At 43.8% G+C, this 24,896-nt stretch overlaps 1 protein-coding gene across 1 annotated transcript in view; it reads right to left on the bottom strand.

Annotated features, from left to right (window-relative positions):
- The window catches only part of LIPC (lipase C, hepatic type), a 114,956-nt gene extending 96,961 nt beyond the window's left edge, over nt 1–17,995 (bottom strand). Inside the window, exons 1-2 of the mRNA XM_016160434.2 lie at nt 17,907–17,995; nt 17,565–17,692 (exon numbers count right to left, since the gene is read on the bottom strand). Coding sequence (XP_016015920.1) covers nt 17,565–17,649 — 85 coding nt within the window. The 5' untranslated portion in view covers nt 17,650–17,692; nt 17,907–17,995. The remainder of the gene's footprint in view (nt 1–17,564; nt 17,693–17,906) is intronic.
- Nucleotides 17,996–24,896: the final 6,901 nt, after the last annotated feature.

The following is a 24,896-nucleotide window of genomic DNA, read 5'->3' as shown; positions in this document are numbered from 1 at the left end:
AAGTCTCTTAGGGATAATGGTGTGTGAATCAGCACCATGGGCACTGTTATCGAAACCAGAATTTCTTACAACTATTACCCAATAAAGTTATCAAAACATCCCAGTAACTAGACCATGACTTTCCTAGTAATCTAGATATAGCAGACCACTAGTGGATGGGTGGCCTGGGTGGTCACAGACCCATTAGCACTTCAGTACATTTCCAAAACAGATCCAGATTTACAGCTTATTAATGGAAATCGACCTCTAACTAAAGAGTTCATAAAAAAAAAAAGACTTAAATCATACACTGCCAAGCAAAACTTAATAAAAATTCCCCTTTAGATGTTGCTATTCTTTTCCTAGAGTGCCAAACACTGCCAGCAGCCCCGTCTCTGCCACTCACGGCCTCTAGTACTTCCCACTCACAGCCTGCATTGCCACTACTTCCTACTCTCGTTCTAAGGAGATTCTTCAGGTGGCCATTAGTATTAACATTACCTGGGATCTAATTAGAAATGCAAATTCCTGGGCTCTACCTTAGGGCTACTGAGTCAAGAAGTCTGGAGTGGGGCCCAGAAATCTGTTTTAACGAACTCAACGTGACGATTTTGATGCAGGCTCAAGTTTGAGAACCACTGTCGAAACCGCTGATCTAAATGGTTCAGCTCCTGCCTCAGTTTCCACACCCTGCCCAGCAACAGAAAAGGCAGAAGTGTTCAGAACAGTGCCCACTTGTCACCCCAGATTATGTATTAGTGGATTTAGCCCATAAGCTGGGGCAATTTTGCTACTAAGGTGCTAAGTCTCTTTGTATTGTGACACTGGCACCTGGACTGAGGACACACTTGCTCCTCTTGTCTCTGTCCCGGAGCCTCAGAGGCATGAGAGTGTCTAAGAGGAGCAGGGTAGGGCTGACACCACCAGAGAAAACAATAAAGTGGAATAAAAAAGTCTCCAAGGGAAGAAACAAATGAACTTAAAAATCCATTCCTCCCAGCAACCCACATGGATTATAAAGCCACATTTATCTTTCGAAGTAAATAACAATCAGTTCTGAGGAGCGAGACTTTCAAATAATGGCCAACATGTGTTGATATTGACAGTGATCCATAAATCTCAATTTCTTTGGGAGAAAATGTTGGGCAGCATTTTAATTCCAAGCCATCAAATGAAAAGGAGTGAGATTTACCTCTGCCATGGATCCGAGTGGAGCATCCTTAGAAATACAACCCAATGAACATGAAGCTAAACACTAATTGATGGCCTCCAACACACTTATAACACTCCATTACCCAGACGGAGAGCGTGGCAGCTAAAACACAGAGCAGCCAGGCCTGGGGTGAGCGGTCATCTAGGAAGGACAAAGGGCCCTGGGGCTGTCATCACCACCCCGAGCCTCCCCCACCATGACTAACTGCTGCCACCTCCGTCAGAGCGTGCACTGCCCTTCACATGGGCTCTGGGCACTTTGGAGCCTGTGAAGCCATTTCAAGGAAGGTTCTTTTGCTTCTCTCCTCAGCAGTCTTCTCATCACGCGCGGCCAGTCCCAAGCCTGGGCTTTGCCCTCCAGGGGAGACAAGAGGCCTTTCTCCAACTCATCAATTTGTTGTATCTGAGAGTGAGCATAACTGGCTCCTACTCCTATTTTAAAAAGCATTTTAGTTACCATTTATTTATCGCTTGCTGGCCAAGCAATAAATAAATGTCTGTAAGTGTTTTTACAGACATTGTCTCATTTAACCCTTATTAACCATGTGGCATTGGACCAGTCACTTGACCTCTGTGAGCCTCAGTTTCCTCATCTTTAAAATGAGACAATAATAGCACTCACCTCCTAGGGTTGTTGGGGAATGAAGTGGAACATTCCTGGGAAGCCCTGGCGTTCGTGGAAGCTGCCCCGTGGCTCTGCCTGTCCCTCCCATGCTGAGTGAGGTGCTCGCCACCACATTCCTGGGGCCTGAGCTGGGGCCATTCTGCTCGACACCTTCTGTCTACATTGGGTCTTCCCCCTGAGGGAGGGGATGCATCTTGTTGCCCTTGCAGCCCCAGCACAGGATCCAGGGCAGAGTATGTGCCCAGTAAACATCTGTGAAGTGAGGACAGAAAGGAGGAAGACTGCAGGGTGAGCTCCAGACACTCCTGGCCCTGAGTTAAAAAGTTGGGACTGAAGGACCCCCAAGTGGGGACATAACTATGAGCCTTTCATTCTGGCTTACAGGGAAACCTGGGAGAGAGCTTAGAAATATTTTATTAGAAAGGAAAGGTCTTAAAGAGCTTGCAACTCTGAGTTCAGGAGAGGGCAGTGATTTATCCAAAGTCACACAGGCATTTGGTGACAAAGTTTGGGCCATAATTCATGGCTGAAGTTTGCTAGCCCTGGGCAGCAAACCATGAGCCACCATGTTAGAAAAATATATTTCCTGAAACAGACAGAAGACCCTAGGGAAGGCAGCCTGGAGCAACCGGCTAGGTCCTAATTCCTCTCTGTGGTGCGTATTTAGAACCTCCCGCCTGGTACCACTTCACTGCCTTCTCCCACCGCCATCGCTAGGTCTGCCTCCAGGGCTCTTCCTGTCTGAGGACTTGATGAGAAGTGCATCAAGACCAAGTGTTAGAAAAGTCTGTGGAGGAAAAACACAGGCCTCGGAGTCAAATAGACCTCAGTTCAGTTCTCATCGCATCCTTCTACTAGTTTAGACAAGATAATTAGGCTGTACACGCCCCAGTTTCCTCACATGTAAAACAAGATTAGCAGTATACACTTTATAGGTTATAGGTTGTTGTAAGAATTAAGCCTACTTAAGCAAAATGCTAGACATAGTAATTAGGCATAGCCAGCTGGATTTGAAGCAAAGGATTGTGTCTCATTCGTCTGTGTATTTCTTCCCATTTCCCTGTTCCTCCAGTGCTAGCACGCTGCCTTATGTCTAGTAGTAGGTGCTCATTACTAGTTTATTGAGTAAATGAGAAGTTATTTTGGATTCTTTAGAACTTTGCTTCTCAAAGAGTGGTTTGAGGACCAGCTGCATTGGCATGACCTGGATGCTTGTTAGAAATGCAAGATCTTGGAGCCTGTCCCAGATGTACGGAAACAGAACATTTACTTTACCAAGTTCCCTGGGTGATGCATATGCACATTAAAGTTTGAGAAGCATTGTGAAGCTGAGGAAGCTTAAAACTCCTAAGGTAGTGAGCATTATGGGGAATTTATGGGCGAGAAAACTACGGAAGTGTGATATGCATCTCCTCTTCTATTCTCACTGGTCTGGACGTAATTTCCTGGTTCCATGGGTTAGGGTTAGGGATAGGATTAGGGTTAGGGTTAGGGATCGGATTAGGGTTAGGGTTAGGGTTAGGGTTAGGGTTAGGGTTAGGGTTAGGGTTAGGGTTAGGGTTAGGACTCCAGCTCCTATGTGCAGCTATATGTGTGTCTGTTTTCCAGAGGAGACTGTGGTCTGGAGAGCATTTCTCCCTTGCAGATCGTAGCTGCATCACATATGTCGAGTATAGCCTCTAATCTGGAGCCCCAAAGGACCTCAGAGTCCCCGTGTTTTTAGCTGGGGAGTTCAGGCAGTACCTGAGCCAATTCCTCTGGGATATATTCCATTATTTCCAGGAAAGATGTTGAATCCGCTAGATGAAATGACTTAAAACTCGTTTACTTAACAAAAAGTGTAAATCGCCTAACCCTTTGGTGAGGAAGCATATACTCTATAGTCACTTGCCCTGTGCCTATTTCATACCAGGCCTATGCGTGTCCTGGGGATAAAATGATGACTGAGACTGGCCTCTGCCCTTGAGGTGCACACAGTTCAGTGGGGAGTGTGCTGGCTGGTAATTAAAGAGCAATGAGGCAAGCACTATGGACAAGAGGTCTCCAAGGCATGGTACAGTGGGCTGATAAATATATGAGAGCAAGAGAGACAGATATGAGATACATATACTGTCATGGGCCACCTATTGACATTTCAGCCAACGGCGGTCATGACCTTGCCGTGCAATGCGTTAACTCATGTGTTTGCGGTCATGCTGGCGTAAACGGACCTACTGAGCTGCCAGTCCTATGAAAGGATAGCACATACAATTATATACAGTACATAATACTTAACAATGATAAGAAATGACTATGCTATACTATATGACTATACTATACTTTTGGAGTGTACACTTTCTACTTATAAAAAAAGTTTGCTTAACAGTTTGTTGTATTACAACAGCAGCAGCCTCATATATCTTTGTTTACTGTATCTCTTGATTGCATCATTTTCTTTTGTGCTTGATTTAATCTAATTTTTTTTTTTTTTTTTTTTTTTTTTTTTTGTGCAGTGACATGTACAGGCTTGAAGCCTAGGAGCAATAGGCTAAACCAGATAGCCTAGGTGTGTAATAGGCTATATCATCTAGGTTGTGTAAGTGCACTCTGTGATGTTCCCACAGTGACAAAACTGCCTAATGATATATTTCTCAGAACTCATCCCCATTGTTAAGCAGTGCATGACTGTATTCATATATTCATATATCATAGAGAGAGACAGAGACAGAGAAATCAAATGGTTCTGTACACATATAGACATGCGTGTGTGTGTGTGTGTGTGTGTGTGTGTGTGTGTGTATGTGGGCAGAAAGAGAGAGAGAGAGAGAGAGAGAGAGAGAGAGAGAGAAAGCAAAAGCAAATATACTAAAATGTTAACAAGTATTAAATCTACCTGGAGGGAATACGATAATTCATTGTACTATCTTTTCAATTTTTTTATACTTGAACACTTTGTAATAAGAAGTGGGGAAAATGTTAGGAGTCTTACAATGAATCAAGTGAGTATTATAATAGTAGGATGACTTGGTAAATAGTAGATGCTTACAAAAGTTTGTTTTATGGACAGCAGCACACAATTGCAAAATACTTCCCCATATATGACCCCTTCCAGCCTCAGACAACCCTATGGGGTCTCTAATAGTCATTCCATCCACTGGCATTTGTCCAGAGGCCTCAGTGATTTGCCCAAGGCCACCTGCTGGTAAGTGGTACAGCTGAGACCGAGACCCAGGTTTTTAGACTCCAAATCCAGTTCTCTTGTGTCACCCAGAGCCTCCCGCAGGAGTCTGTGGTGTACTTCCTGCCTGTGCCAGGAACTGAGAACCCAGATGCACAGAGGAGCCTCCTTGCTTCCCTGTCTGGTCCTACTCATTCTTAGTCACAGGTCATTATCCCCTCCTCCTTTAGGGCTCTGTGAGAGGTGAAGGGAGGGCCCCCAGGACAGGATGGCAGCTGACCTTGGGCTCTTTCTCCTTGCCTGAGGCCAGGGTGAGTCTAGGCAGTGGCCTAGCTGATGACTGCCTATGTGGGAAGGTCGCTTCTCCAGGCCAGAGAGAGCAGTGTGGGTTCACAGGGAGCACCCGCCTGGAAGGAGGATCATTCCTTCGGGCGCCCTGCCAGAGGGCGTTTTATCACTCACCCGCAACATGAGCCAAATAAATGGCTCCTTCTTGGTGTCCTGCCAGTCATTGCTTGTGCTGCCAGAAAATCTTAATCGTGCTGTTGAAAGGGTCTGAGTCCCCTCCCCCTCCAGCTGCCAGCTGGCTCCTGTGCCCCTTGGTTGGTCCACAGTTTCCTGCGCCCCCACAGCAAAGGCCCCCTGTTTGGGCTTGGTTCAGGACATGGAGACTTACAACTCATTTTCTAATCTCGTGTGTATTTATAAGTCTCTTTTTCTAACTCTGAAGCCCCCAGGAAGATGTTGAAACCCAAATAGAACAATGATATACCTTTCGTGTTTATAGTGTCCCCAGTGCCTGGCTCAGGATCCAGGTCAGAGCAGGTGTTGAAAGTCTTTGCTAGATATTTTGGGCTGAATTGTGTCCTCTCTTCCCCCAACCTCCATTCATGTATTGAGTCCTAACCCTCAGTACATCAGAATGTGACTGTCTTTGAAGACAGGGTCTTTAAAGAGGTACTTACAATTAAATGAAGTCATTGGGGTGAGCCTTAATCCCATATGGCTGGTGTCCTTATAAGAAGAGAAGGTTAGGACACAGACGATCACAGAAAGAAGATTATATGAAAATGAAGAGGAGAATGTGGCCATCTACAAGCCAGGGAAAGAAACGTCAGAAGAAATCAACCCTGCCAACACCTTCATCTTGGACTTCCAACCTCCAGAATTGTGAGGAAATAAATTTCTATTGTTTGAGCCACTCCTCGGCCCTTCGTTAATGGCAGCCCTAGCAAACCAATACGGTGGGTGAATGTTGAATAATGTTGGAGTCAGACCACAAGATCTGGCACAGAGCTGATGTGTGGCTACGTCTGTGAGTAAATCCTTCCTCCCAGTGTGGACTTCCCCACCTGAGTCAGCCATGTGGACGTGTCCCTTGTGAGTGGGTAGCCTGACCCCCACCCGCCCTCTGAGTCCTGTCTCCAGTCTTCCTGCTGCAGCGTCACCTGGCCTGATCACGAACCTCAGTGACGGGAGCCTCTCTCTCTGTGGCATGAAAGTGGTGGCCTGGGCACAAACGACACGCCAAGGGGAACTAGTTATGGGATAACTGCAAGACCTGTGTGACAGGTGGGAGAGAGTCTCATGAAGGGAGACTTCTTGGTGTTGTCTTGATGGTGTCATTAAGCCATAGAGAAGCCATGGAGGATCTAGCTCAGTTCAGTGTGTGAAAACAACCAGTACTTGGAATATTCTTGGTGAAGAAAAACATTTTAGCCTTTTCGAAGTATCCTTGGTTTCCTCAGCTTGGCCCAGAATTTTCAAACTCGACATCTTGGGGCTGCTCCTTTCTTTGGGCTGGGCTGCCTGGGTTTGTATTCACCCTTCGTTTCTGAGCTTGACCTTCTGGAAGCAGAAAATGTGATGCGGCTGAGATGTGAGGGGACCAGGAATTTGTCCAGGGATGGATTTCCTCCTGGGCCAGCGAGGAGGTGGCCATCGCGCATGGTGGGTAAGGTGAGTGCAAACTTCTAGATAGAAGTAGCTAGGCCCAGGTTCCCCTGGCATGGACATTTATAGTGGGGCACCTCTGAAGGCCAAGGTACCCACTCTCCGGCTTGCCAGAGAGTGGCAGGCCTGGAGTCAGAGAGGCCTGAGTGTGGATCTCGCCTTGTCACTCACTAGCCGGGCAAGTTACTTCATCTCTCTGGACCATAATTTCCCCATTTATAAAATGGGGATAATGATACTTATCTCACAAGGTGGTTGCATGGATCAAGCGAAATAAATAGGCAAAAAATTTGATACATTTAAAAGTTTTTAAAAAGAACAGTTGCCATTATTTCGTAGATCATGGTTCTACTCAAAGCAATGTAAACATTCCTTTCCAAAAAGCATCACATATATGTTTTCATTGTTAGTACTTAATCAAAAACTGATGTGTATGGCCCTGTATAAAGCAGCAGTGGGAAAGAAACGGTTTAATGGTCATTTACTGCTTGTATTATTCTTACAGAATCAGGAACAGATTTGTGCCTTTGTCCTAGTGCCTGGGAACCTTTAAATTGCTCAAGGCAACTGAGTGTTGCTAGCCTCTCAGGTTTAAAGTGGGCAGAACTTTGCTTTCATATTTCTCTCCCCTGTTAACGTTTAAACAGCTGATACTATATGAGGCAGCTGTTGAAGGTCTCAGGGCACTGTGACCTCTCGATGAGCCCTGTCAACACCCAGGATGTCCGTGCTGAAAGGGACTCCTGCATACTAGTTGTGGGAAATCAGAGGCGCAGTGAGTGAAGGCAGCTACCCAAGGCTGTGCAGCCAATGCCAAGATATGGAGACTTCAAAGATGTTACCTGAATTTCTTGGTGCATGAGAAAATGAAAACAAAGTATAACACAAACCAGTCCTGCCAACAGTCAGACTATGATGTACCCAAAACAGACCCCACGGAGCAGAAATAATGTGCCACGAGGACTCTCCACATCCGTGTTTGCAACCAGACAGAGAGGAGGCCTCTCTGAAACCGAAAACATGACTAAACTGTCCCATCTTTGGGCTAACAGGAGTGACTGTTGTGCCTGTCCCAGGGCTGGCTCTGGTCCTAGTTTTATCTTCCTGCCTGATCACAAACCTGAGTGACAGGAGCCCCTCTCGACTCTTGGCACTGGGATGCCCCTGGATTTCTCTAGAGTTCGTTCTCCTTGCTGCAGTGAGCCAAATAAACCTTACTTTCATTTGACTTCAAGTGTGTTCCTAGTGGTCTTTGGTTGGTAAGCTTTCATATCTGTAAAATGGTCATAATAATACCTGCCCGGTATTCTTTCCACAATTATTATAAGAAGCGAGCATGTCATGCAAGTAGGAAGGCATTTTTAAAGTTGAAATTGCTATAAGTCTATAAGCTAGTATGATGAAAATGTCCAAATAGCTCTTTTCAGACTTAGAACAAGGTATTTTGTAAATGGAAGGTTCCTACTCAAGTATCTATTATGTGTTCATGCCTCAGTTTCCTTTTGCGTAAATCCCTCTTATGACTTAGTGTTAGGAATAGCAATTAACAAGAAAACTTCAAAGAGACTTGCTCATGCCCGGGGCCTGTCTGGGAAGAAGATCTGAGTGTTTGTGGGCGGTGGCTGGGTTAGGCTGCAGAGCTGGTGACTTCTGAGCCCCACCTCTGCCTTTTGCTGTTGATAACATTGCTTTCGATCAGGGAGAGGCTGGGGTTTCAGCCAGGATGGAAGATAAAGCCATCCACCCAGCAGAAGAGGCAGCCAACTTCAATGGTGGCCACACTGCTCCACAGTAAGGGCCAAACTCATCATTAGCCTTTGTGGTCCTCACTTCCAGCTACTCCTTTTTTTGTGCCCCACCCTGGACCACAACAAATATCTCGGGGGTTCCCAATTTCATGATCTGTTTTTCAAGCCTCCAAGATGGGTTCATGCTTTTCCTCCTGCTTGAGATATCCTTCCACTTCTTTTCCTTCAAGACTCAACTCAAATATTATTCCCCCTTATAGGAGCTTCTCAGCTAACCTCTCTCCTTGAGATATTTTGCACCTAATCGTGCATTTACCACACTGGGTTGAAATTATGCCTCTCCTAATCTGTAATACACACACACACACACACACACACACACACACACACACACACACACACGGCTGTAGGGGGCCAGAGATCCTGTCAGTTAGGAAGCTTCTTGATAAATGGTGGCACGCTTTTTCATTTTTGTATAATTAGGGATACATTTGTGTACTGATCATGGGGCCTAGTACACAGTAGGTGGTTAATAAATGCTGTAATTTGCTGCTGCTGATCTTGTTATGTTTTGATATAAAGCAGGATATTATTTGCACTCTTGGTTTCTCTTGGGACAAGGAAGTGGAAACACATGTCACTGGAAAGTTTTTTGCAATCGTAGAAAGGCCAATCCTCGTCAACTGAGAATCAGGCTCTGCCCAGCTTTTGGTAATGCCCAGCTCATATGAAAAGAATTTTCTTGATCCTATTTTCAGGCCTGCCAGGGAGTGGTTCAGTGCGCATGGTTAATTAGTTATTGCAACAAGTATTTTTTCTCCAATTACAAGTAAGTCTCAGTTTGGGAATCTTTTTTCATTTCGAGAATCACTTTCTTTTCAGAATGAAGGTATTTTGTTTTGGAGAAATAAAGTGTCACAAATATCTTGGGATTTTATATTATTTGGGATGTAGCTACCCCTGAGGAAAGTCAACACCCAGGACCAAAAATGTAAATATTCCTCCCCCTCCCCAACCAGAGGATTTAGTAATGAAGGCAGGTTTTACCTGGAGGCCAGCATTGTTTCTATGCACAGAGCCTTAAGCCTGGAAGTCAGGAGACCTGGGTTCAAGTCCAGTTAAGGTTTTGTCATTAACTGTCTAGTTTTGTTTCTCTAGTCCTTCTCAAGGTGTAGTCCTCAGGTCTCCAGCAGCACTTGTGAACTTATTAGAAATGCAAATTCCTGGATCCGCCCCAGGCCCACTGAATTAAAAACTCTGCAGACCCGGCCCAGAAGTCTTATTTTAATAAGATGTATTTATTTATTTAATAAGTTCATTAAAATTTATTTATTTTAGAAGTAAATAAGACTTAATAAAATCTTATTTTACAAGCTTCTGAGGCACACTAAAGTTCGAGAACCTCTGATCTAGTCAAATCCCTTCGCTTTATCATTTTTTAGTAAATCAATTTTTTAATGATTTAAATCATTAGAATAAATATACTCTATACATTCTATAATACTACATAAAATTTGGAGGAGATAAAAATTTAGATATAAACTCAACTGAAATATCAACATTTTTGTACATTTTCTTCTAGTATTTTCCTTTCAAATATACATATTTTCAGAATTGTAATCACAGGACCCACATGATTAGGTACACAGCTTTCGTCCCACTGGGCACTGGAACATAAACACTATTCATTGTTGCCACCTTTAAATCTTCATAAGAACTATTTTTAATGGCCCCACAGCATTCCACCAGGCCCCTGAATGTGAACTTGTATATGTGGAGGTGAAAATGCTATGGACAGACAAGGAGGTCTCTCCTTCGATGCATTTGATCATCTTTTCTTTATTTCTCCCCTTCCCCCACACCCTCGATACCACTGTGGAAACTATGGGGGTTTCTGGAAATACAGTCATGAATAGAGAGAAAAGGGAGGTTAGCCAAGAACTTTGAATTTTCCAGAGTCATCCGGAAACCCTAATTCTCCAAACCTGAAATCCTTTCCTGAAACTCTGAAGCAGCTAGGACATCAGTGCGCTACCTTGTGGCTATGTCTAAGAATTACACCTTCGCTTCAGAAGCATGACAGGACACCCTAAATCCTCTAGTGCGGAAATAACTGGAGTTTGTCTCTTTGCCCTAAGCTGGGTGCCTGAGTGTGAGCCCTAGGCACCTGCTCACCACTTTACCATGGCAACCCCACTCCCCGCATGACTAGCTGGGCTTTGACCCATTGTTCCAGTTTTCATACTGGAGCTGAAATCTGGCAGGGGTCCAGATGTCCTGCCTGCCAATCTGGACAGCCTCTTCCCTTATTAAGGTAAACCCTAAACCTCAGCTGGGCCATGCCCCACTCTAAAAGGGATACCCTCCTTGGAACTAGCATACTCCCACCTTTCTGGTTATGATAATTGTTGTGCCTCCTGCCTTGCCTGGACCCCACGGATGTCAGGGGCACCACCGGGTGCCGTCAGGGTAGTTACATTCCCTTGGAGACTGTAACAGACTGCTCTTCCCTGTCCTGTGAACCAGGCCTAAAGCCAGGCCAGCCTCTGACCCAACCCTTCCTCTCCTCCCCATCTCCCAGTGTGAGGACCCAGCATGCTTTGCAGCATTGTGGCAGCTGGTATGGAAAACAGGGCAGAGAGAAGGTGTTAGTGGGGAATTTGGTATTGGACAGTTGACTTTTGGCTGGGTCACTCCATGATTCATGTGTTCGGGTCAGTTCTTTCAACAAGCAGCCATCTCAATTGCTCTGAAAAATCGACTATTGACCTGGACTAGAATTAAACAGTAAGGATTCAAGTCCTGGATCCCTTGTGAAAGGCAAGCAGGTAGAAAGTCGGGCTGCTGTCTCTCACTTCAGGCTTGTCCTCTCCAGGTACAAGACCTTCAGGAGGGCTTTAGGCCATCTCAGCCCTAGGACCAGGAAGTCTAGCAGAGGGCAGATAAAACTTCACTGGAGTTGGCTTTCTGCTGAGTCCAGTTTCATGGACACTCCCAGGTAAAAGAGTTCTATATCTGGATGCCACCTCCAATATTACTCATGAATGATGTTCCCTGAAAAGGTGGAGACCTGTCAGGAATTTGCCCGCCCTATTGGGGGAGTAATTCTAGGCCTGGCTGAGTCTATGTGGATGGGTGGAGGTGGCAGGTCTTAAGGGACGGTGCAAGGTCCCTTTCTTAGTGATCCCCAAGGGAAAGCAAATCTAGGACCAACCTAATTGCAGATAATCAGGGCCTTTTTAAATTTAAATTTAATTTTTTTGTTTTACTTTTATTTGTTTGTTTGTTTATTTAACTGCCCCCCCCCACACACACACACTTCCACCTCTGACCTGCTGATGTTGCCATCTCCCCTTAGGAACTGGATCTCCGAAGGCGGGGTGTCTCCTCCCATGCACTCACGGTGCACACCTAGGGCCTGGCGCACACCCAGGGCCTAGTGCACCCGGGGCCTGGTGCACCTGGGGCCTGGCACATCCAAGGTATGAACCTTGGCTCCACTAGGGCAAGAACCCAGGACCTTCTGCGTATAAAGCAGACGTGCTAACCACTATTCCGTGGAACCACCACTGTTTCACATTTAAATATTTAACAAAAAGCATAGTCCGTGGCCTTAAAGCTCTTTATGTATCTTTAAATATACTTCGCATTCCTAGCAATATACAGGTATATAGTTCAGTCATGATTCAATATGCAAGTTATTTAGTACTGTTTTTTCCCCACCTTATCACATGTAAAATTTCCTCATACTTATTTCTAAAGCTACAAGCCCAGTTGTTATTTAACTTTTTAAAGGTCACGGGTCCCTCAGAGAATTTGCTAAAATTTTTCACCTCCCTCTCACTCAAATTGCACATAACACACAGCCTTGGGTGTCATCAAGGAGGCATCCAGACTCTCTGAAACCCATCCCTGTGCTGGGTTAAGATCTCCAGCATTTAACTATGAGTGTCGAAACACCAGAATTAAGGCTTTTACTTCTGAATCCCATCATTATCGCCCCCCAAAATTCTTGGAAGTTTTAGTAGTGGGTATTTGAAACAATATTTGTTTAAAGACAGACTTAGTAATAACTGGACTCTCCATCCTTGATGGCTTATTGTTGGGCATTCAAAGTGTTTTCAGCTTGTTGCAGTTGTGACCCATGTTGCTGTTAACACTATCCTGTGGATTTTTTTTTTCTTTTTAATTTCTTCTTCCCAGAAGGCCTATTTTTGGAAAGTGTTTTGGCTTGAAAAACATGTGCACCTTATCGGCTCCATACCCTTGCTCATGCATGAGAAAAGCCTCATTCTCTTTTGTCTAGATTGCATCCTGTAAGACCCTGCTCAAATGCTGCTTTCTCCCAAAAGCCATCCCTGTAGCCACATGTGGAAGTAAACTCTTTTTTGCTTCCTTTCATGGTGGAAGGAGAGCAAGCTCTCTGGGGTTCCTCTTATGAGGGTGCTAATCCCATTCACGAGGGCTCCATCCTCACGACTGAGTTCACCTCCCAGAGGTGCCACCTCCTAACACCATTATACTGGACTTAGAAGTTCAACATGGACTTTGGTTTGGGGGGACACACACTCTCAGTCCACTGGACTGCTCATCACATTCCATGTTCCATTTGAGAATTTTTATACACATGTCTCATTCCCTTTATTAGACTCAGTGGTGTGCTTCATGTATTTGCAATCCAGAATGGATCACTTTAATACCCCTCTGTTCTGTAAGACAAAATTATTTTCAGTAATATTCATGCAAAATCAGTAATAATCACTATTTTCTTGATTTGTTCTTCAGTTTTAGAGAAATAAACAATTTTAAAGAGAATACATTTCAACATTAAAGATACTCAAAGGCATTAAAAGTACTTCCTTAAGGACCAAAATTTTTACTTACCAAACAAAATATTATACCTTACATTTCATTGTAAAATACGTTTTACCATTGAAAATTTTAAACACAAAAACTCTAAGTGGTCACATAGGACAACAGAATTGAAGTTCTCAGGTTCTGTTTCTTTGCCTTTACAATCACTATGTATCATTTTTTTTACTTTGAATTCGTTTAAATGTAGGAACATGCGTTAAGGACCCTAGAGTTGGAGACATGAAATGACCAAAGCGAGTTGAAAGGACTCTGAATCATTACAAACCGCCCCGCCCCCGCCCCTTGCAGTGAGCAAATGTCAATGAACCTGTGAGAGTCAGGGGCCGACTGCATAACTGGGAGTTCTCTAAATTAATGTAATATTTATTAAAGAATAATAAAACATAATATTTATTAAAGAATAATAAAAATATGATTATTTGAAGTTTATATATGTTTTAATAAAGCTTGATAGTAACCACACCAGTTGTTTACAATACTGACCAAAAACCTATTTCTTGAGAAAAGAGCTTTATTTACTTATTTTTTTTTATCACTAACATTATTTAGAATGTGATAAGGAAAGGAAGGCCATCTTGTAGTAGGGATATTCTTGTATTTACATTCTCTACAGATGACGGCCGCCTTATTGCCAGCTTTCAGGGCAGATGGCTTTCACCTCTCAACCCTTGATTTGACACTGAGCCCTTAGGAGGGCAGGGCCCAGCTCTGCAGTCCACTGACGTGCAGTGTCTCCTGCAGGGACTCAGCGGTCCTGAGCGTGGACCGCGGCCCCAGAGGCATCTCTGAGGATGTCTTCTCTTTTCCTACATGTGAGGCTGACTTTCTTCAAACAAAGCAACGTATCGCAACAGATTGAATACAGAAACAGGTGAAAGAATCCAGCTTTCTTCCATTAAGCCAGACATTAAAGAAATTAGCAAAGTTTCTTCGTAAAATAATATCTCACTTTTGTTGTTGTTTTTTGGAAAATATGTTATTCTTCATATCATGTTCCACATGTTAACATGTGATGAATTCGTTATTTTTAAAAAGCACTAAAATCTGTCAGTTTTAGTCTCTAATATGGTAAATATTGATAGCTGTATTCCATACAAAAAAAAATTGGGGTGGGGGATTCTAAATAATTTTGAGTGTAATGGTGTCCTGAGACCAGAGAGTTTGAGGACCACGGTCCTACTTGCACTGCCGTCTATATGGCAGATGTTTGTGCACAGTCGTTAAACAAATGAGTGACCGAATGAATGGGATTCAGCTGCTTCTAGGATTCGGAAGCTCTGACTGGAATTGGGGGGAAGGCACAGGCACTTGTAGGCTGTGGAGGTGGTGGATACCTACAGGGTGGGAGCTGCTGGGGTCTGAGCAGCAGCTTCCATTAGAAGCAGTATTGGTCCTGATGGCAACACCAGTGTTTGGGGGGGGTGGGGAGGGGCCTGTACAGCGAGGTCTGGGGATGAGGGTGATGGTTGCTCTGTGTCCTGGGGCTTCAGGAGGCTCACCATATCCTGTTCTTCTCGGTGCTGACAGGCAGGAACCATGGCCTGAATCTGCCTCCCGAGAGAGGAACTGATTGGAATGTTATTCTAGGGACCGCTGGGTGTCACATCACTAGGAGTGAGCACAGCGGAGAGAGGCCTGTAGCCTCAGTCACATTACCCTCGAGGTGTCTCTCCCCGCTCTTCCCTGAACAGCCATGGCACCTCCGCAAGTCGCTTAACTGCTAGCTTACTCAGTCACAGGGTAAGGGTGGGAGAGAAAGTCTGTGCAGCTCTGCCACATACTGGGTGCACAGTCCATCAGCAGGTCCGTTAGTAGTGTCATCAATAACGACGAAGAGATGTGGGCTGGGCGGGGTGGGGTTAAGGAGGAAGGGTCCTTGAGGGAATTCTTCCTGGCCCTTGACTAGGGGTGGCTGAAGCATGCTACGGACCAGAGTTTCTCAACCACAGCACTGTAGATGTTTTGCCCTGGATAATGCATTGTTGTGGAGGTTGTTGCGTACATGGCAGGATGCTCAGCGGCATCCCTGGCCTCTAACCACTACATGCCAATAGCGCTCTCCCCACAGCTGTGACAACCAAAAATATCTCTGGACGTTGCCCAAAGTCTCTGGGGGCGATGGGTGGGGGTGGGGAGCAGTTTTGTCCCCAGTGGAGAACCACCAATATAGATCCTCATCAGACAAGGTCTCCACGAGGGATGCTTGCTTCCTGGCAGTGCCCGGGAGGATTTGCACAGCCTCATGCACACAGATCGGACTCATTTCTGGCAGAAAGAATTCTGCTAAGAGATTTTGCTCTTAAAGGAACAAGAGGCCTCCTGACCCTGATCCTTTTTACTGAGGAATCCTCCTGCTAACTGTGGCCATTTCCCTCAGCTTTTGGAAAAACCAGGACCTGGGAAGGCAGTGGCTGACCAGCACGGGGTTTGTTGAGAGACACCAGGATGGTACCCAGCAGCCACAGTGGGGGCAAGAGGTGCTGTCTCACCCTTTGACCTCTGCCCCAGCTAATGATTTCCAGCCCCTAAGACTCCACTGAAAACCAGTCTGGGCCAATGAACAGCAAAATGCATAAACGGACGATAGATTTTTCACACAAGGAATGCAACAGCAGCCAGAGTAAATGAGTCACCAGCAAATGTGGACACAGGGACAAATGTCGCTGACAAAAGATGGTGAAAGAAGCCAGAAGCAAAAGAGTACATACTGTATGCTTCCATTAACAAGAAGTTCCAAGACAGCAAAAGAATTGATGTTAAGTCTCCAGGGGTGCACAATGGAGGCTTCTAGGATGCAGGTTAAGATGGCAAAAATTGATTAAGCACTTATTATACAGGCACCTTCCCATATATATGTTATACTTCGATAAAAAATAAACAAACAAAACAACATTTTGAACCACAGTTCAGGGCAGGCCCTTCAGCAAAATGACTGTATTGTGAACCCAACGAATACAAATCGTCTGCAATTTTGCCTGTATGGCTCTAAGTTATGATCATTTTGGGGTATGACTTTGTAAATGAGTTGATGTAATTTTGCAAAATAATTAGAATAGTGGTTGGCACATGAAATACTCGGTGGATGGTAATAATTAATACTACCAATAAGTTATTAACTGACCTAGGATACAAAATAATAATTATATGCAAAGGATGGCCCTTTTTCTTCAGGAGAAAAAAGGGTTCTGGAATTTTCAGGTTACATCCTGGTTAGTAAATTCCTGATTCTCAAAGTTTTTGGAGCTCCTTCCAAGCATAGCCTTTGAGGAAAGAAAAATCTGAGCCTCTATCTTAGAATTACTAGCTTCTGATCAGTAACCAGCATAAAAAGAAAGTCCCATATGGCAGTCTTATTTGATCAAATCGTTCAGTTCACTTCATATCCATCAATTATTGATCCTGTGCACTGTTTAGCCAGGAGCCTGGAATCCATCTACCTGGTCAAGCATTTGGATCTCTTTGGCCATCAATCTAGTTTGTGAATTTACAGACTGAAAAAGCATCACCGCTGTCAGATTTCTCAGATTCAGAGTAAAACTCTGGCAGAAACGATAAAGTCTAGGGAACGTGCAATGATGTCTCTGCTTTAGACCCGACTGGGAACAGGACTCTACACATTCCTGTCTCTTCTGAGAGAGCAAGCAATTAGACAACTTCAGCGAGACGGAGCATTTCATTGCAAGCTGATGCAAATTAGTTGCCAAATTAACGCTCAGAAAGATTGGAAACGCTTTCAGATTATTCTCCACTGAAGAAGTCTTAGCACAACTATTTCTGAACGAGATATATGAGAGACTTCAACACCAGCTACAAGTGCTTTTAGAAGACTTGCAAACTGGTTTCCTGTTATAAATGTCTACATGTCCCTGTGACCTGAGATGCCACTAACAGAGCACCCAGTACACTGCGAAGCAAGCTCTGACCCACACAGTTAAGAACACTCGGACTCTTTGTGACATACATTTAAAGAAGGAAAAAATCCATACCCAACCCTGGAGAAAAAGCAGGCTCTTACCTAGTCCCAGGCTTTGTCCATGGGCACTTGATTGGATAAAGATGCTCAAAACCAAGAAAATGGAGACACGCAGGGGACTTCCCATTTCTCAAGTCTCACCCAAAGGTCCGAGGTCTTCTTGCTAATTTCTGAAGCCAGAGAGACCGGATTGCTTATTGATACTATGTTAGGAAAGCCTGCCCATTAATAATTAACCTTTAAACATGTTATCTAGTGTTCAGACTTTCCTTACTACCCCCAATGCCAAATCTAAGTATATCTAATACAAAAAAGGTTGATTTACAAAAGTGTTTTTTATCCTGATACATTTTGAAAGTAAAACATCTTGTCATGTACTCTTACCTTCTTAGGCCAAGGTCATAGTTCCAAATTAATCAATTTAAAGTTAATGTGTTGTGTTTGAAAATTCTGTCAAAGGTCAGGGTAGGTGACTTCCACACGGTTGCTTAAGTTCCCCTTTGACAGCGCTGCAGAGGGGCTGCAGGTTCACGGCAGTGATATTTTAAATTGCAGCTTAAGCCCAAAGAAAAAGCAAAGGGCTCTGCTATGTGGAGAGCTCCCGGAGGATCTGTTTTCTGTCGAGTTTAGCAAAATTGCTGGTGCCTGTGGTCAGCGTGGTGGGGCAATGTTTCTAAAACTGAAAGGGGCAGAAAACTTCTAACTTCACTGTAAGAAAGAGTGAAGATGCAAAACTGCATGCCTTTGCTAGGACCCCATGGAGAGATGATCCTAGAATAAATATAATTTTACTCCTCTGTGTTAATTAATGCTCCAAGTGTGTAGAGGACTGAGAAGGCCGCTTGGCAAGATCTGGCAGGGGAAATGCCACTATGTATAACTCTTATAATAATCCTCGAGTCTCTAGTTTTATTTAAACTTTATTCATTTGTTCAACTTTTTTTTTTTTATACCTGCTTTATGCCAGATACTGTTCTAGGCATTTGGGATATATAAGTGAATAAAACTAGATCAAGATTCTAGTTCTTGTGACGTTTATGTTCCATTGAGGGTGAGGAAGTCAGGTAATAGACAACAGACATAATAAATAAGAGATATATGTAGATTGGTAGTATGCCATGAGAACTGTGGAAAAAGAAAAGTAGAGCAGAGTTAAAGAGGGGAGGAGGTAGTGATTTTAAATAGAATGATCAAGGTGAGCCTTGTTGGAAAGTTGAACTTTGAGCAAAGCTTTGAGTGAGCTGCCCCTGTGGATTTCTTGGGAAGGAGAGCTCAGGCAGCCAGAATGGTGAGTGTGGCCAGTGCAAAGGCTCTGAGGTAGGAACATGTGCGGTGTGTTCCAAGAATAGCAAGGATACCAGCGATTAGGGAGACGTCATTATAAGGACTTTGGCTTTTATGCTCTGAGACATGGAGAACCATTCTGAGCAGGCAGTTAGATAACTTCGTGGTCATTGCTCAGATGAAACTGATAGATAGGATCTTCTGAAGCCACAAACAGTTTTGAACAAATTGATCCTAGGTCAAAGCCTGACACTGTGCTGTCCTATGGCTGCAGCTTGGGGGCCATTCACTGAGATGCACGGTTTCTGAGCAGAGGCTTCTGCCCTGACTCCCTGACTGGCTCTGTCCTACCCTGCACAGTTAAGCAGGATCTCTGGAGCTTCAACTTTATTTATTTTCCAGAAATCCGGAAACTAAAATCAGTTAACTGTGCACCTTGGGCTCCTGTGCCCTGGGCCCACCTCATCTCTTGTTTTCTGGGTACTGTAAGGAAACACTCCCATTCCTCACTTCGTTCTTCAGGTCAACTCGCCAAGACACTAGTGCATCCGAGTGCCTCCAGGATCTTGGGTCTGCTATCTGCTAGCTGTGCAAAACGTTACTTAACTTTAATGAGGTCCATCTCTTCACCTGTAAAATGGGATAACATGAGTCAGAAACAATATTTCAAGATATCAACTTAATATTATTTTCCCCCCTAACATCTCTCCCTCCCACTTGAGAAGGGTAAAGTAGAGGAAGGTCTACAATTTTTTTTCTTTTCAAAACTTAGAACCTAGAGCAAGTGAATTTAACCAACAAAGGCAAGCAAAGGGCTAAAAATGCTTTAAGGGGATGTGAAGGGAAAAGGAGCACTCACACCTTCCCATCACTACGAAGAGTCTCTTGGGCTTTGCAAGTGGGTGAGGGAAGGGCAGGCTTGTCCATGACGACAGAGGGAGCAGTCTCTTGCTTCCCAGGAACTCTGCGAGAAGGCGGTGAGAACCCACAGAGGAAACGGCTGCGTGTGTGTCAACAGGTAGACAAATGATGCCCCCCTGCCTGGCATGGGGTAGGAGCAGCAGTGAGACGCCAGTGCCGACAGGTCATGTAGATGGGGAGGACAAGCTTTTCAGTGGCCACCTATGTGGACTGATGACAGAGGACCGAGGCTTACCCCAACCCTAGGCCTGGGTATTGTGTTTGATCCGGAACTATGGCGTAACTGGGGGTGTGGGATAGAGGGAAGGAATCGAGAAGGTCCTGAAAACTAAGAGTTTGGAGTTGTAACTCAAGTGGATTACAGAATATAAAGATATTTCTTGCATGGCAGAGCTTATGGACTGAGAGTCACACTTCTATAAACACAGGTATGTCTGAGTATTAGAGATTTGTATGTAGATGCCCAGCCAAGTGGCTGGTTTGTAGCAGAAGTTCAATAGTCCAGACATTCGTGGTCTGAACTTGATACACACACACACACACACACACACACATATATTTACATATATATGTGTATATATGTATATATATACGTGTGTGTGTGTGAAAATATATATATATATATATATATATTCTAATGGTAGAGCTGAAAAGGAGGCAGGTCTGATCCCCGCGTAACCTGGAGCCACCAGTAGTTATCAGCACTGCCCATGGCAGTACAGCCCAGTGGTTTCTCCTGCCTACAATCCTCGGTCTACGATAATAATGGTTTTATAATTAGAGTCTTAAAAATTGTCCAGTTTTTGTTCTCTTTTAATTTGAAGAGCTTCTCGAAGAAATAGAAGCTTCATGAGACTGGGACTGGAAGACCTGAATGTGACCTTTTCCTTAAATGTAATGGTGATAAGAAAGTTAATCAGGAGAAAAGAAATACATATTTTACAGAGATAAAGAGAGCAAGTCCCAGGAAGACAGGAGCCAGGGGATCGAGGTGAAGTTCACTGATGAGAGAAACAAGGTTTTACATTCAGAATCAGATTGGTTTGCTTTCGACTTCAGAAACTGAGGTTACTTGAGAATGGCAGCCTCAGGCTGGAGTTCTAAGAGTGATCTAAACAATAACTTTTGGATTGGTATTCTTAGTTTTGTAATTTTATAGCTGAGATTTCAGAAATAAATAACTGAGACAAAAACGAAAACCAAAAACCAAAAAGCACAAAGGGTTGTGAGAGGGGAAATCAGGGCCATACCTAGACTCAGTTTTTCTAGCCCCGAGCCCTTCATCTCTGCACATCTGGCTTTCCTGGGGCTGCGCTGGACTTTCTTTCCTACACCTCAACCCTCTTCCACCACCAAGATGAAATTTTTGAAGTTTTCAGGATCATGTCATTAGAAAACGATGACCTTCTATTATTCCTGCTCGGGGCAGGGTGCCATTGGGAGAATGACCAAGCTTTGGGTTGAGTCACAGATCAATCTGTGTGGACATTCTTGTACCATATGGGAGTATGGCTAAACAAGTGGGGACACTTCCTTGATGTGAGTTGACTTGGAACAAGTCCTCATTTGGAAATGAGTTAGCCTGGAATTTAACCCTTTCCCTACCTAGTTTTTTTTTTTTTTTGAAACAGTAAACAAATGAAAGGTGAAAACGAGATTTGCAGATGGTGTTTTAGACTAAAAGAATGAAGTGTTTCAAGTATTTCAAGCAGATATTTATTCATCTTAGATCATCACTCCTCATTGATTAACTTTTGCAGATTGACCTTTGTATCGCTCTGCCTCTGACCCACTGTATGAACTTGGGTGAATTGTGTAACCTTTCTCTACCTCAGTTTCCTCATCTGTAAAATGAAATCGTGAGGTTAAAAATTGTCACATGGAATGCACCTATAAGAACTCTTGGCACAATCAGAGCTCATTTGATTTTTTTGTTTTAACAAATCCTGGGTATCTGTCAAGGCTGTGGCATTGCTAAGATCAAAATGGCCCAAGTCTCTCTGCAGCAGCTGGTATTTGCACTATATCACACCCTCATCTCACAAAAGCTTTCTGGGGTGAGCAAATGAAGTCCTTGGCTGCAAGAAATCAGGAACAGTCCCCAAAGATCTGCTTCAAGTGCTGCTGATGGCTCACTGTTTTTCCAACGACAGGATGTCTTGCTGACATGGTTACTGGTTGATTGCTAGGCAAGCCTAGAAGTCAGGAGTTAACAGTTCAGGGGCCAGCTCCCCAAATGCCAGACTCTATGTGATTTCATCAAACCTCAGGAACGATCCTCTGAGTCAGATATGATTATTCCCTGTGTACAAAGAAGAAAACTGAGGCTTAGAGAGGTTACCGAGTCACACAAATCTACATTCCAGTAAGTAGCAGAATGGGATTTGAATTATGTTTGACTAATTCCCAAGTCCACCCAAAGAAAAGTAGCTGTGCCAACGGAGGCGGTGAGATCTTCATTGTTTAAGGTTAAAAAAAAAGCAATTGTATTGTGCTCTTGCACCGCAGATAACAACATGGATCATGTGATGATGATGATTATTTTCAAAACAAATATTCTTAAGCCCTTTCTTAGCTATTTAATGAAGATAGCCTGAAATAGTCTGTAAGACAGAGCAGGAGATAGATGTCATGGAGATGTCAGGATGGGATAGAATTATATCACTTATATACAGAGTAATCTCCCCCCAGTCAACAGTAAAAAAGACCAGCCAAGATAAGGGAACTGGAGCCTTAGACCATGAAGCTTTGTCATGAACCAAATGGAGTATTTGACAGGAAATTGTCAGGGCGAAACTATGCCGTGAAAGACCTAATTTACACACCGTAATCAGTCATCTAGTTACTCTTGAAACCCTTTGGGTTAGGTCATACCTAAGGTCCCCAGAAAGCAACCATGAGATGCTTTCATATGCTTTGATAATTCTGTCAGGAGATAATTTATCTAAAAAGGTAAAATCGTGACTTCGTTCTCATATAAAAATGGTATTTTATTTAACTCAATAATGAGGAAGCTGTTAAGGGCATTATAATCAGTTCCAAGGAGAAGCCAAAAACCTCCCCAAATTATATGAATAAAGAAATGTAGAAAAGAATGTGTAAATGGAAGCAAAAATACTTTCACAGTGTGGGAGGGAAGTCAATCAAACCTACAGGACAGGACAGAATAGAATTTGCATTTTGCCTTGCTATTGTTCCCCACAGTGTATAGAGTTGTAAAATACCTCAAGGGCAACGGACACTAGAATCAGACACTAGAATCAGATTACCCGGGAGGCTGTGCTGTGTGTAGACAATGCTAGTTTTCCATTGAAGTACAAAATTTTTCCCTGTAATTCCTATTGTTAAGAAATGATAAAGAAAAGTACTTAGCTACAGAATTTAGAAGATAACAGGATAAAGTTCCTTCTCAAGAAGGGCTGTCTCTTTTTGTATCTTTGTCTCCTAAGTGGAGGCTTTGTGATAAGAGAGAACTGGATTTCCAGGCTGGCTTCTCTCTTGGCCCTATTAGTGGACAAACTATTTAAAATCTTTGTGCCTCAGTTTCCCTACTCTGAAACAGATGTGAATACCCCCATAGGGTTTGAGGAAAGACTAAATGAGAAAATCCATGAACTGTGCATAGTGCCCAGCATAATACATGTCAGCCATCATTATTTTTATTGATTGTAGTCTTTTGTTGTGCTTTTTATTTCTCCTATTCTTATACATTCCTTTTCTTTCCCTTTCGCTACCCATTTAACTGACTATATTAAAGAATAGGAGAGCTATTCATAGTGCTGGGGTTCAGGGCAGGCTGCACCAGCATGTGCCACTTGGCATGTGGATGATTTGGAGCTGAAGACAATCAAGGCCCAATGGACTCAAGAAGAGTCTTTTATCTCCCCCTTAATGGCCTAAAAGAATTTAGATAGAACACCTGTACAAGGTAGAGAGTTATTACCAGAGATGACTTTTTACATCAAAAAGACTTATCTACATGCATGGCAAACATTTGTTTACCAAACATTTGCTCTTCTCATCTTCCTGTGAATTGTTTTTCTCGCCCTCTGAAATCCCAGACACCTACCCACTTCTCCTTATTCAGGATGGCATGTGAGCCTCAGTTGCCTAACCGTCTTGAAACCTCTCATGTCTTCTTTGTGGGGTTCCTGTACATACAAAATTAAATTCGTTTTTCTCCTGTTAATCTGTCTTTTGTCAATTTAATTATTTGTCCAGCCAAAAAAACTGGAAAGGAGAAAAGTAAAAGTTTTCCTCTCCTACGATAAGGTTTCGGAAAAATTTTAAAAGTATAGATAGGATCTATGTTTCCTGTTCTTGATTCTGCAATTAACTATATAAATTGTTATATATTCTTTTCTATTTAAAAAATACCCCCCCCCCTTCAATATTTACTTCCTTGCTTTCTGAGTAATTCCCATAACCCGTCCTGAGCCAGCTCACCCTGAATTGAAATTTAAAACTTGGTTCTTTTTATCAGGTTAATGGTCAGGGTCTAGGGTGGGAAAGGCTCTCAGAGAAGGTCCTTATGGGGGGATGGCCTGGAGAAGTGATCGCTAGTGTCAGGACTGTGAACTTGGTGCTGAGTCTGTCCTCAGTCTGACACTCCGCAGACCCTGGGGGCCATATCCAAGGGCCAGAGAGTCTGTATGCCCCTGTAGGGGGTGGTCAGTGTGTACTGAGCACCAGAAGAAACTGTCCACACAACCCTGTCCAGGGTAGTTGGTGCAAACCTGCCTTTGAGAACTTTGTTTTTTCCCTTTGGGACTGGTGGAGGAGGGGTGGGGAGATCTCCCTTCAGCCCCAAAGAAGAACTCCTGCCTGTCCCATGGTCAGGAGGCCTGCATGGATTTGACCCCATCATTCCCCATGTCTCAGCCCTGAAAAGCTCAGATTATTCAGGTGGATCCCACAGGTTCTCTTTCCTTTCCTTTAGTAGCCTGTGTGCATTCTACAGGGAAGGTACAAGTGTTTGCTCTGCTTGAGCCAGGCTAGGGAAGGAGCTTTATTTATCTCTGGGCAAAGTTCAGGGAGTGGAGGATGAAAATACCGCCATGTCTAGGCTTCCTTTAAATTTATGGCCACTGGAGTGATACCCTGGAGAGAGACATTTTTCACTCCACAATTCCACTCCAATCACCTAATCTGACTGTCAGGCTACATGGA

This window comes from Rousettus aegyptiacus, unplaced genomic scaffold, assembly GCF_014176215.1.
Source record: "Rousettus aegyptiacus isolate mRouAeg1 unplaced genomic scaffold, mRouAeg1.p scaffold_m13_p_3, whole genome shotgun sequence".
Lineage (NCBI taxonomy): Eukaryota > Metazoa > Chordata > Mammalia > Chiroptera > Pteropodidae > Rousettus > Rousettus aegyptiacus.
The sequence above is the reverse complement of the archived record's forward strand: the minus strand, read 5'-3'. Positions and strand labels throughout refer to the sequence as shown.